The sequence below is a fragment of the Ambystoma mexicanum genome, chromosome 2q, assembly GCF_040938575.1.
Source record: "Ambystoma mexicanum isolate Mex_15411 chromosome 2q, UKY_AmexF1_1, whole genome shotgun sequence".
Taxonomy (NCBI): domain Eukaryota; kingdom Metazoa; phylum Chordata; class Amphibia; order Caudata; family Ambystomatidae; genus Ambystoma; species Ambystoma mexicanum.
The window spans coordinates 466,205,908-466,219,582 of NC_090924.1; the positions used below are offsets into that span (position 1 = coordinate 466,205,908).

Sequence of the window (13,675 nt, forward strand, 5' to 3'; positions counted from 1 at the left end):
CACTGGTGCCTCAGAAGTTGATTTGTCACGCCGTCCTGGCATAAATAAAGTCTTTGAAAACGATATTTATGATTATTAATCATCTCCTTCCTCACTGCATTGTTTAGGCCTATCCTCCACCCTTCCTAGAAAACTGTTACAGACAGGCCTCTGATCCAAAGTGGGTAACCTGTGGCTATAAAGATATTTTGGGCTGTGAATACCACCAGCCATAGCAGGTATAGTCAACTGTGAGGGAGTCGTAAGCCAAAGTAGGAAGAGAGTTGCTGGTTGCCTAATCGTGCATTACACCCATTCTCTTCCTTGCTAACCTCTCCTTAAATCCAGTTTGACACATTTGGGGCGTCCTCTTTCAAGGTACCGCGTGTGTGCATGGTTCCTGGTTAGAACGTGCTACGACGTTGACATAGGATGACCGCTCATGAATAAAATAAAATAAAAATACATACTGTCTTCGTGAGTCCAGACTTGCTGCGGTGGGCTCCGCGGACCATCCCCTGGCGTGGTGAAACATAGCACTGATGTGAAGTAGGGCGTGTATTTCTTCAGGCCACTGATGTATCCTCTGTGAACACCATGGAAATCCGGGGCTATGGGGACCATCGTCACCGTCTCCGGAGAGTCGACCGGCCAGGCAAGGAGCTGCAAAGAAGGAAACCTCTCATAACTCATGGTTCCAGAAGGCTAGCAGCCAAAATACATAGGCGCTTACAAGGTAATTACATACAGCATAGGAGAACTTTTTTTAAACAAAGCTTTCAAACAGCAGGTCAAACACATCACTGGCCCCAGAGCTAACATTTACAAGTGTATCCCTGTATAGTGAAGGTATGGTGAGCGCTGTAAGCCTCTCGTGCGACACTATCACCCTTGGATGCATTGTGTTTGTCCAACCCAACACTAGGATAGAAAATACAACATTTCTAAGGCCCTATCAAAGTGAATTCAATTAGCTCATAGTGCCACCAGCCTGTCGATTAGTTAGTCATTGTACCTTGTACCCCTGGTTGATTCCATTGATGAACTGCTGAGGGGGTGGACTCCAAAGGAATTGAATGGTGGTGGAGTTTGCTGCTTGCGCGATCACATTCTGCGGCGGGGCTGTTGGCACTGCCCATGTCAAGGCCAAAACGACGGCAGCATCAACACAAGAGGAAAATAATAAGAAAACAGAGGGAGAGAGAGAGGGGTTTAGTTTCAGCACCTATGAGTGTCATACACTTGTGTATAGGCGCGTTACAAATGCCATATCATATCATATCATATCATATCCACAAAACCAACACAAGCAGAACAAATTCCCACAGAGGCAGGAGACCCGCCACAAGGGTTTAGTTGCGCATCTTAAAAAGACTACCAGATTCATGACCACATGGTGCTTTGCTTATGGTACTCTTGTTGGTCTGCAGCTTTCAGATTGAGGGCTGTGTTACTTTAAAAGGGCGAGACAATGGGTGGAGCTGCAAGCCAAGGACTGATGAAGAGAAGTTCCTATTCGCCATGCGCGTAACATTGGCTAGCTGTTGGACCATGCACCTCTGTTTTTCCCAAAGGGAACAGAGTAATTTGATTAAACTGTAAGCCATGCACGGCGCATTCCAAGCTATTAGTACAAGAAATGGCTTTCATACGTGGGACGGCGCCGCGCACAGTAAGGCGATATGTATGGAAAAACCCATTATTATCTGAAGGCCCTTTGTTGGGCCCTGCTGTATTTCATTTGCATTTTTTAGGCTCAATTTACTTTCCTGACCACAAGGGAGTGATATGGTTTCGCCTATAAAGAGGAATTATAAAGGTTCTCAGTTTTCCCTTCCCTATACTTTCAGGAAAGTGTATTTGTTTTGCCATTTATTGTTGGAAATGGGTGCCAAGTGTGGAGCAAAGGGCAACACTGATCTTTTTTTTCAAACAGATGAACTCCTTTAAATGCTTTCGATCGGGGTGGGTGCAAATATCCTCTTTGTTGTATATTATGTGGTCAACCTGGAACCTGGAACCCAACCTGGAACCCAACCCAACCTGGAACCTGGAACTCAACCTGGAACCCAACTTTTGATATTCAAGTTAAACAGGCATTCCTGTAGCAGGAGGTGAACACGATGAGCTATATGACTTGTTAAACTGTTAGCAGTAATAAAGCAGCAGAGCTGAAATGCTACAAGCACTGTGGTAGGGACTAGAGGTAGGAAGGGTGAAGTGGCTAACCAAACAGTATGAGGCCACAGAGAAACGAGTGGCCACGGCAGTGGGGGCATGCCACCTGGGCGGCGTGGCAGGGTAAGAGTAAGGGGAGGTAATGCCAGGGGAGCAGGAGGAGGGTGGAGATGAGAGCAATCTGGAAAGGGATGCACTGATACAAACACAAGAAAAAAAAATAATGAAGCATGCCAGCCACACTAAGCGGCACGGTGCACAGTAACACAACATCCTGGTGCAAAGGCACTGGGATTCAGCACCAAAGAGGGATGTGGAGAACTCAGAACCGTGTAAAGGGTTCAGCAAAGGATGGAAGAGCATGGAATGTGTAATTAGAGTACTACTAGCTCTTTTTAAGAGGTGTGTGTGTGTGTGGGAGGGTGCCCAATACCCTCCTATCTTTTCTGCGGGTGAGGGACCTCGCAGTGATGTCACCTCTCAAGCCCCGTTACGCTGTCCCCGAGCCCCGGATACACATCCAGAGTTTAATAAGTAGGCCCACAGAGTCTTTGCAATGCTGCTCTGCTCAGCAACATGCATCCACCTGTCTGTGTGGAGGGCACCGCCAGGGCGTGGTGTCTATGGAGCTGCCCCCGCCTGCAGCTTCCCCCGGCCACCATTCACCTTCAAGCAGTCAAGCAGCAGGAGGGTCATAGTCTGCATCGATGAGAATGCTATTACTGGCCGTACAGATATGGGCATCGGTGCTGGCCACTTCGTGCCGTACTAAACAGACAACATGAACGTATGCCTAAAACCACCTTCCACGGCATGCTCAAAATGCTAACACATTACAACTCATTTGAGCCTAACTGTGGTTGTAAACATGTTTTTTCTGTTCTTTAAATACATCTATCAAAAAACATATTTATGGATGCAAGATAGCTGCACCCATCAGACCTGTGGCAATTTGTTTTCAAGTGGGTTTTGTTAATAACATCGACCCAAAACTGTCCTTGACCCTCCCAAATCCTCCCCCAATTGTAGACCTCCTATCACCCTGCCTCAAGGCCATATTTTGCCAAGCCCAGATGGGCAGTTAGAATAAAGCTTAAAACACTGTGTTCACGTGACACTTCATCAAGTGCTCACGTGACACTTCATCAAGGTCTCTTAGAGCAAGTGGAGTTACTGCTCCTCATTGCAAGTTGCAGTATTAACAAATCACTGTTACCACCGGCAGTAACAGGGAAAGCTCTGACTAATTATGGGTTTCGGTCATTCTCCATTCCAAAGTATCACTGGGGAATGGTGTACGACCACTGGTGGTGGTATAGATGACACAATTAGGGACATGTCTTAAGGTAATACCACCAGGCAAATGGAAGCGTTTCCCCCACTTATTGGTGCTCATTACGTGTACGCCAGTAAAACATATCTGCCGGTATTACCGTTATCGTTGGTGCGATTGACGGAATTACAGGCGTACCATGAGTCAGGGGGCATGCACACAACCCCTTTCCGGCAGCAGCAATATCAGCAGACCGGTATCACTGGCAACAACACCAAATTGCCGGTATTACCAGCAAATTTGTGCCGGCAACACTGATAGTAGCACACAAATTGCTGGAATTACGGGTGCCAAAGTTACCAGTGCTGGAATTAATGGCGCCTGAGTTACCCGCACCAGAAACGGCATATCGACGGAACGGGAAGATCACCGGCGGCCATCTTGAAAAACCTAATCCTCTCTCAGTCTCCCATTTCCTGTGGCCATCCTCTGCAAGAGCATAAAACATGTCACAGGAAAGAAAGGCACAGGACCCAGACGTCCTCATCAGGAAACTGAAGTTCAGTGAGGCAGAACTCCCATCATTGGTGGACACTACAAAACAAGCCAACAGTTGAAGACCACCATATGGTGGGATGTTGCAGACAGCGTGACAGCCATGGGGATTGTACCCCGTGCAATCAGGGACTGCCACAAGCACTGGGACAACCTTTGTATGAGGGTGCGCAAAATCATCGCCACCCATAGGAGGGAATTTTCAGTCACAGGAGGAGGGACGTTGTCACTCCTCACCCTCATGCCCAGTGAGGAAAAGCACAGCTCCATCCTGCACTTGGAGAGCATCGAGCGTGTTGAGATGGCAGAAGCTGGAGCCGATGGTGGTAAGTACATGTAAATGTAATTCCTGCATGCATGCATCCCCAGGCAGAGAGTCCAACGCATGTCAGACACAGCAAATGGCCCGATCCAAGATACATGCAAGATGATGTGGGTAGCAATAGTCATGCAAAAGCACTGTTGCCAATATGTACAGTCCCATATGTGTGCGCCAAGGGAGGACAGGACATGAATAGTAGGCTCACGGCTTACACAACAGGCCACACTGGCAGACCAACACGCAATGTGCACTCCCACTATCGACATAGATGCACACATCAGAGGCAACAGACCAGAGAAGCCTCATGACAAGAGCAGTACACACACAATGTGGCATTAATGAAATGAAAGCCAGTTGTTGACACCAAGAATACTAACAGCATACCCATCTCTTCCCAACATTCACACAGTCCTCCGATAGAGATGGCCCAGGACCGTCAACAGGCCGAGCAGCTGCAGGCAGACCAGCAAAGACAAGCAGACTCAGGCGGTAGGGCTGTACAACTGCCACATCACAGACACCATCGGCCCCACTAACATATGAGACTGATGAGGGAGTGTATGCATGCCTCCAGCCGCCAGAGTGCCAAGTCCTGTAGTTGTGCAACCGCAGCCCTCCTCACCCATGCACAAAGATTGAGGGAGGGGAATGAGATTGCCTGCTGCGCAGTAGAGGTCATGAGGCATGCTGTCCAACTCTGCCAGGACAACATGCAGGCCAAGGGGTCAGACCCACCCACATCCGTGATCACCACCGAGGGCTCCCAGCAAGGCTGCCCAAGGTTCTGGTCGTAGAGACTAAAGCCGACACAGGAGTCTGGCAAGAGCCCCTTGGCCAACAGGGCCCACAAGTGACAATGACACTGACTCGGTGCCCTACTGGGTGTGTTTGGAGAGGAGTTGGAGGGGGGTGTTTGGCAAGCGGTTGGGAGGGTGTTTGGGGAGGTTTCGGAGGGGGTGTTTGGAAGGAGTTGGAGGGTATGGGTGAATTCACGTTACTGTTAAATACATCCATTTCATTTGAAGCAATGACTGGACATTCCATTTCTTCATACAAGTGTTTACCGTGATACCGTGATTGTGCATGATATACAGTAAGGTACAAGGGAAGTGCTGAGTGTAGGGGTAACTTAGAAAAGGTTATGAATGAGTTCTGGCTGGGTCATGTGTCCATTTCTGGCCTCAATGCGCTCATGGCATGGCTGCACATGACCGACTGGCACCTCATCATCATCCTCTGGGGGAGGAATGTCCAGATCTAGGGCTAGGGGTATGTTGCGCCTGATGCAGATATTATGCAACATTGCACAGGCCAATACAATCTCTCCCACCTTCTCTGGCCTGTACATGAGTGCACCCCCAGACCTGTGCAGGCATCTGAATTGGGCCTTCAGTAGGCCAAAGGTCTACTCAATCACCACCCTGGTCCTCACATGGGCTCATTTGTATGCCACTTCCTGCGGCCTCTGGGGATTCCTCAGAGGGGTCATAAGTCACGGAAGCAGTGGGTATTTAGAGTCACCTACAGGGTGGAGAGACACAGGTGTAAGTACTGTTTATTGGTAACAGCATTGCCCGTCATGTTGGCCTTGCAATGGTCAGTCTGTGCATGCATGTATAATTTCACATTGTGCTACAGTGTTTCACATTTCAGCCCTTGTATGCGTATTGCACTGCTCAGGGTGTTGTCCCAGAACATGTATTTTGTGACCCTAGGTGGCCATGTCTGATCATATACTGCCTTTGCAATATTGGAGGGTGTGGGGGGTTTGGGAGGGGTTGCATCATGGTACCTGTAGTGCATTTAGCGTAGATGTCCCACTGGGGTTGCAATGTCCTACTAAGTGACTGCTACATCTCAAGTCATGTGCTACCCCTGTGTTTTGTGGCATGTCAATTTAGGGGTGCGCTGGTGGGTCCTGCATGTGCAGGGCACATTCCGAGCAGGCATTATTACATTGTTACTCCCTTCCCCTTTTGGCTGTCACTCAAGCTGAAAGGTAGATGGAATATTGTACATGCACTCACTGTGAGGGGTCAGAAATGCGAGTCTGACACATAGGTATAGTTTTCTCACAAGTCACCATTTTTATAAAAATTATAAGGGGTGAGACAAATGCATATCTTTCCCTTGCCTAACAAAGATTTCCCTACCTAACAAACTAAGTCTAAGGGAAAATGACCTCATGTCCAAATGTATCTGTCCCTCACACTAGTTCATACAACAAAATCATACAGGAATTATTTGACTGTTTAAACTCCAAAAATAACATTTAAATTCAAACATAAAGATTATAAACAGGAATCCTTATGACCAGGGTTGTGTCCCCTTCCACAGGATCAATTCAGGATGCTTCAAATCAAAGTTCAATTCCAAGAAGATTCTTTTCACTCGCCGAGTTCCTCTACAGGTAGAATACAAAGCTCCTTTCATTCAATATGTCCTTCACTTGGCAAAGTGATTATCTTAGTTCCAAAGGGATTCTTCACACTTAAAAGACAATGGTAAAGTTTCCACAAACTATTTCCTTGGCAAAAGAAAAAGATGTTTTCTTCACACACCAAGTCAGAAGTCAATGTAAATGTTCTCTTCTCTGAAGACCAATCACTTTTTATCACATCGTATTTCTCCTTCATAAGTAACACCTTAGTCAGGATGATTCACTCAAAAGGATATACTTCAGTCAGGATTATTATAAAGCAGTTAATCAAAACACAGTAGTAGAATTGCCACTGCTTTTCCACCACAATTTTCTTCCACCTTCACAGTACTTCAAATTATCTTCTTCCTGGTCCACTCGCCTGCCAGGACTAATTGCTATTTGTTCCTTTCCAGGTTTACTCACCTGCCAGGATAAAACTCCTACTGATACAACTTGTACTCTGTGGTAAGGCTTGTTGCAAACTTTCAACACTTAAACCCTCAACAGGGAAAGTTGAACAAACAACTGCTTCTCGGGTTAGTCTTTAGACTTTCAATAACATTTGCATACAACTTCTTCCACAAGCATACTGTACCAAAGGGCAATGATTCTCACATTGATCCGTTTTCCATAGGCAATGCAGGTTACAATTCTCTCCCTTGATCCTTTTTACAAGGAGGGCTTTTCTCCTGCAGTCTCTGATTTCTATTTACAGAACTTATTGGCTGCTGACAATGTGGTGTTCAACTTTCTCCCAATGGGTATCTTGTTCTGTGACTGTTATATTCAAATTCCCTTGGTATCACTCTCAGCTTTCTTTGGCTTTGGTAATGCAGGTTCTACTGTCCCCTTATGGTATATCCCTCTTTAGGCAAGCTTTAGTTACTTTTCTTTAGTATTTCCCATTTTTGGCTTTGGTAATGTGGGTTGCAATATTCTTGAAGTCCATAATGTTCTTATTTGTTTTAAGATCAGAATCATCAATTTTACAATAAGCCACTAAGACTGCAGGATCATTTGGGAAATTGTTCAGAGGGTTCTCGCCTTCCACCTGACCCGAATCTCCTACCATGTCATCCGCCCGCATAATACTACCCCCATGGTCAGGATCAGCTAGCGGCGCCTTTCCCTGGCCACATGAGAAGAGGTCCAGGTCAGAGTGTTTGGGAGGACTACTTCAGATTCATCAAATCAGCCAACATCTAGGTCCTTTGTCCTCTGTGACATGCCATGTACACTGGCAGGGTGTTGTTCTGCAGGATCATAGTATTGTGGGTCGATTCTGGTAACAGGCCACAGCAGTGTGTGATGGTCGGGTTGGAGTCACATGTCACCTGGACAGTGAGGGAACAGACTGCTTCCATTTCCTGTAGACCTCCTCTATGGCATGGGGGAGCACCAGCTCCACATGTGTTCAATCCAATGCTGCTAGTACATTGGGCATGCCCGCAATTGCATAGAACCGGGAACTTGGTGGTGTTGAGCTGTGCCAGGGTGGTGGGGAGGGCAATGTGTTGGACCACATGGCACAGGACGGCCTCCAGCACCTGCACCTGCACTCCAGATAATGCAGACGGCGATATGCCATGCAGCTGGCTCACAGAGTGCCAGGAAGTGCAGGACCGACACCAGCTTTACAAGCAATGGTAGGGCTGCCCTCATGCCGATCCTTCTCCCTATGTCCTCCTGGATGTGGGTGAGGAGATATCTGATGGTCTCCCTGTCAAGGCGGTACAGAGTGAGGATTTGTGTGACCGTGAGAGTCCATGGTGTGGCCCTTGTGCGTGGGATCACTGCACGTGTCCTTCTCCTGCTCTCCACCTGCATCCAATCTGAAGCATCCTCCTCATTCTCTCCCTGGCCCCCTGTCGCCACTGCTGGTACTCCAGCCCGAGCAGCTTTAAATCAGCATGGGGCACCTCCAGGTCCATGTTAGCAACAATGGGTGGCAGAATGGTTGTGTTGGTAAGTGTTTTTGGGGCAGGTGTGACCCTTTAGTACTTTTCCTGTGTGCATTGGGTGCACCTGTGGCCTGTTTAACATCACCTGTGTCCATTTACCGGCTGCTCTGAGGTGTTGGTGTCTCTGCCAGAGATTTGCTGATAACAACGGCTAATTACTGTTGGTATTACTGGCAAATATGTACTTGTACTTTGCCAGTATCACAATTGTGCCTGTAATACCGGCTCCAGGGTCTTGGACATCCGGTAGTCCATTGCCGGAATTACCGTACATGGTAATTCCGGAAGATCCGATATTCGGTAGCTGTATTACCAGCTACGGTGTTTCTGCGTAATTGTAATTTGCTGGTATAATAAAAGTGCCACTAAACTGAATTACCGGCACCTTTTAACGATTACCGGCAACTTTGTAATGAGGCCCATTGCAGACTTCAAAACTAGGAGGTAATACTATTACCGCCTGTTTTCTCAAATACCCCTATACTCGTAATAAAGCCCACTGGCTAAGGCCATTGTTTAAATGTGCTTGTAGCATGTGGAAAGAGGCCCATTCTGCACAAAAAAGAAGCATTGCTCTTTTATTCTGATGCAAAGTTTTGAAATTAGAATAAATCAGTATCTTGCAAAAGTACCTGTCACAGGAAGACAAATGAGTACCAATACACAGGAAACAAACGTGACCAGAAGTAAACATCCTTTACTTCCACAGAAATGATGATTAATAGTGCAATTCATCCTTGAACCATTTTTCTAAGAGAAAATCAACATTTGCATTTTAATGGATGGATTTTCAAAGGCAGGCAGGATTTGAGGTCGAAATGTGAGTGCTTGACAAATGTAGATGGCTGGGTATTTTAAGCACACTCAGTGCAGCGGGCGTGAAATCTGAATACACTGCATTTGCACCTACACCAACATGCGTTAAGAGGGGACTCGAGACAAACAGCCCCGTGCCTTATGCCTGTGCCCCGCTGCTCGCGCCAGACTATTCATTAATTGTCTAAATTAAATGATCAGTGAGTTGCGCGGGTAGAAATTGGCAGCATGAAGGATGTTTCTAATTATACACCGTTTCTGGCTTTGCGCAAATTCCCTTCACGCCGCACACGTTGCATCCGGCTACTGCTCGAAGACGAATTTCACAAAACATTTATTCAGTCAGGGAGACTCGTTGCTGACCTCCTCGCCGAGCATAGTAACAGCAACCCATCATTTCAAAGCCCTTTTCCGCACCAAAATGGCTGCTCGCTCCCACTCCTACCCATGTTTGCAAAGAATAGCCTGGCACGATAACACACGTTCTGCGTCAGACGGTGTAGCTTGTTTTGAAGGTGCGTTTTAACTCCACTGTCTGCACTTGGAGTTCAGTTAAGTGATAAAGCCCAAAGTGGAGGGCCGGACCAACCTTTAGCCTAGCTCTGCTCTGGTCATTATCGTGGATAAAGGGCACGTACCGGGCGATACAGCATGGGCCGTTTCTAGCCAACTTGGTGCCCAGGGTGAAACACTAGAATGCACCCCCCTGACTGACGCACGTCACTGTCAAACTACACCTCTGTGTCATGCAACAAGACCCACCTCAATATTAATAAATCATTGCTAAACAAATAAAGATGGCTTCATTACATTGTAATTCAAGTACTTTACAGTACAAATCTAATGTGAAAACACAGCTGTTGCGGCACAAGTTAATGGTTCTTCTGTCACTGGCTATTAACGAAGGTCTTGCATGAATCCAGTTTAAAACTGCCTGCCGTGTGACCAGCCTACCGGGGTCTGCGGGCCCACTGATCCTGTGTGGCATGCATTCTGTTCGTACCACCTCACCTGTATTTCAAAAGGGGCAAAACTACACCAACCATATTAATTTTTTTCTGCTAGAATGTTATCATTCCAAGGTGGACAGTAAGTACACTCCTATTGTACTCTCTCAAAATACCCATATGAGAAAGGGAAAGGGAAAAAATAGCACCAATGAGCATTCCAGTCTGCTTTGCATTAAATCACAGAGCAATTCAGGAATATAACAATGATCAGAGATCTCTATATTTGATAGCCAAGTCTGTGATGAAAGGGTTGTGTGTGTGAATCAGTAAATACATAAAAGACAAAAGGATTGGTGCTCACATCACTGTTTACGACACTCATCCTAACAATAAGATATTTGTAACCATGAACCATACAAACTCATTCAGGCATCTTACGTTTTAGGATGTGAGGATAAAAGGGTAGCAAAATCAGCCACTCGAATGGGTATAAGGGCACTTTTGCTTCTTGTTCCTGGAGAATTTTAGATGAGGAGGGGCTGGGCCTCAGTCTGCGCATGCCCAGTCCCCTATACAGAAACATCTTTAGGGGATTATATATATGGACTGGAACAGATACCCTACAAGAGACACCCAATAAAGAGGGAAACATGTATATAAAGGATTGTACTTCCTACAAAGGTTAGCCTGACCAGAAATAAGCTGATAAAGCGTTTTTAACAAAACCGGCTTCTAATGCATGGCAAAGGGTCAGTAGTTCTTCAGCCACTACCTCCTCCCCATTATGCAGTCCTGAGGGGTTATTTCTGCAAAACAGAGCAGGCCCATGCTTTATCTAACAGAGCTGGCATTAGCATGTCTTATTAGTGCTGGCCTGCAGCTAGTGTAAATCATGGTGTGGCAGTGTAGAAAGGGCGTTTGGCCTATCAGATGTATAATTTGAGGCAATTTCTTTGATTGCTTTATGTGTTAAAGTGTGGGGACAGTATGGAACACTCATTAGAGCTACATACACAAACAATTCCAGTGTGCTACTGTACGGACATGGGACACATCAGTCAAAAACAGTCAGATGGGCTGGTACATAAAGGAGCAGCACACAGATGCCTTAACAAACAGGATAGCGACTTGGGCAGCGCACAAATCATTGCTGCACACATATCACTGCATTGATTTGCCACAGCCTACGGTGTGCACATTGACACAATGAACCCTGCGTTTCTAATCAATGTGCCAAGTCGCATTGAGGAGGCATCTGGCAGTGGTTGCTGTGTTAAGAAAATTAAATGTTCTTTGATATTGAGCGGATGCATTTAGTCCATGTCCCAAAGCAGCCATTAGACCACATATGCATAATTAAAAATTAATATACAAAAACATTTTTGGTGGGTCAAAGACATGAACATAAAGAAAATAGTTTAAAACTTTTTCTGTGTGGCACGTTAATTATCTTGGAAGAAGGCATAGATTTGGTCAGCTAAACTGATGCTTTGTGCTGGCCTTCAGAATAAAAATGCCCCATGTTCAGTTCTTATCACTGTGGTGTAAAAACAATGGCTTGTTAAATGAGCCATAACTTATAAATTGCCCCCACTTTAAAGGCTCTGTCAACACAAGGCTGAAAGGGGTGGTGGGGGGGCTGAGGGTGTGGGTCTCCAGAGCATCTCGGAGGCTGCAGAATATGTATTCCTTTATTGGAAACAATGCTAACTGTTGACCGGCAGGCTCAGAGGCTGCTGTTTGGTTGGGCCCCTTCATGCACACCCCCCCAAGCTGCTTAAGCTGTGCTCTCCGTGCAGCCGCGCCCTCCCCTCTCCCCAAGAAACGCGGCTGGATACAGCCAGCCACATAAGGCATTATTAATTTTAACAACCTAGGGTAGAATCCAGGATGCTGTCACTCTTTTTAAGGAATATAGAGGGTCCCTGAGAAGCAGCAACACATTTTTACTGTTAAAAAAACGGACAAGCATGCAACATTCTATTCTCTTCTGTGTATGCATACTCTGTACCCACTCCCTCGTTCCCTATGCCTTGCATCTAGCGGCACTTCATACATCCCCTTCCCACTGCACTTAACTGATCTGGAATATTTCAAGGATGTAAATGATCAGCTCGCTCTTTCTCAACTGTCACCCCTTTTCTCGCCCCTTTCATAGGGGATGCTATAAAGAGACTGGGGCCAAGAGGTGTTGCCCAATAATTGCATGCGCCTAAGTGAGCACAGACAGCCACCACAGGGAATTGGAAACCCCCAGGGTCTCATTCCAAGTGTAGCGCAATTAGCTGTGTTAATTCCGCCAAACTCGGATGCCAATACGGCCAACCTGTTTTGGCAGTAAAGATGCCAAATTACAAGTTCGGTTGTTATTCCCATTACGAAGTCTATTTGACTCCTTTGCTGTTTGAAGTAATTACTGCAGGTGGTAAATCAGCCAGCAATAATGCCACCACATTTTTTGTGGCAATACCTTCAGACAACGGATGGAGGTATTTCCTCCAACTGGCCTCTAAAGTTAGAATATTACAGAGTGGTAAAAGTTGCGGTGAAGCCCTTATCACAGCTTTTCACTGATTCTGGCATACTCGTAATGAGGTCCTAGGACTTTTCAGTTCCCTCACCCTGTACAGCCATCTACTCTTCTCAAACAAGCTGCCAAAGTCCTAAACAAAGAGGATTCGCTTGGACTACATGGGCGCCAGGGAGGCCCGCCCAGTGCTCTTCCCGTGAGTATCTCTACCCTCCACATTCTGGATGAAGACAGCAGAGCTGGTGCGGAGAGATGTCACATTACAATAAATATGGTAAATCGCTTATAGCTGAAGGCCGAAGTGACAACGTATAGAGAACTGGAACCGAGAAGGGTTGGATGAGCGGACCACACAATCCTGGAGAAGACATGAACCATTTGCCACATGCTGGAAAACAAAGGAAAACACCCGGCTTGAGCCCAGTAAAGAACAGGTCTTGCATGTTGGAAAATGTGTTTTAATACCCAGCATAAGTCTTACAAAGAGTGTGAGGGTGAACATGAATAATGTGTTGCATGCTAGAAAAAGAAGTACAATACCCTGCACACGCCTAAGAACTACTGTGAGAGAAGTCTTGAATCAATGAGTGCATGCTGGGAAACAAAGCGCAATACCCAGTGCAAGTCTGGTAAAGACTGCGGGAGAACCTGAATAAATTGTTGCATGATGGGAAGCAAAATTTGATATA

The 13,675-nt window shown here is 46.3% G+C and overlaps 1 protein-coding gene across 1 annotated transcript in view; it reads right to left on the reverse strand.

Moving 5' to 3' along the window:
• SDK1 (sidekick cell adhesion molecule 1) overlaps window positions 1–13,675 on the reverse strand; it is a 2,988,580-nt gene that overhangs the window by 704,926 nt on the left and 2,269,979 nt on the right. Inside the window, exons 18-19 of the mRNA XM_069647588.1 lie at window positions 995–1,110; window positions 450–642 (exon numbers count right to left, since the gene is read on the reverse strand). Of these exons, the coding sequence (XP_069503689.1) occupies window positions 450–642; window positions 995–1,110 (309 nt within the window). The remainder of the gene's footprint in view (window positions 1–449; window positions 643–994; window positions 1,111–13,675) is intronic.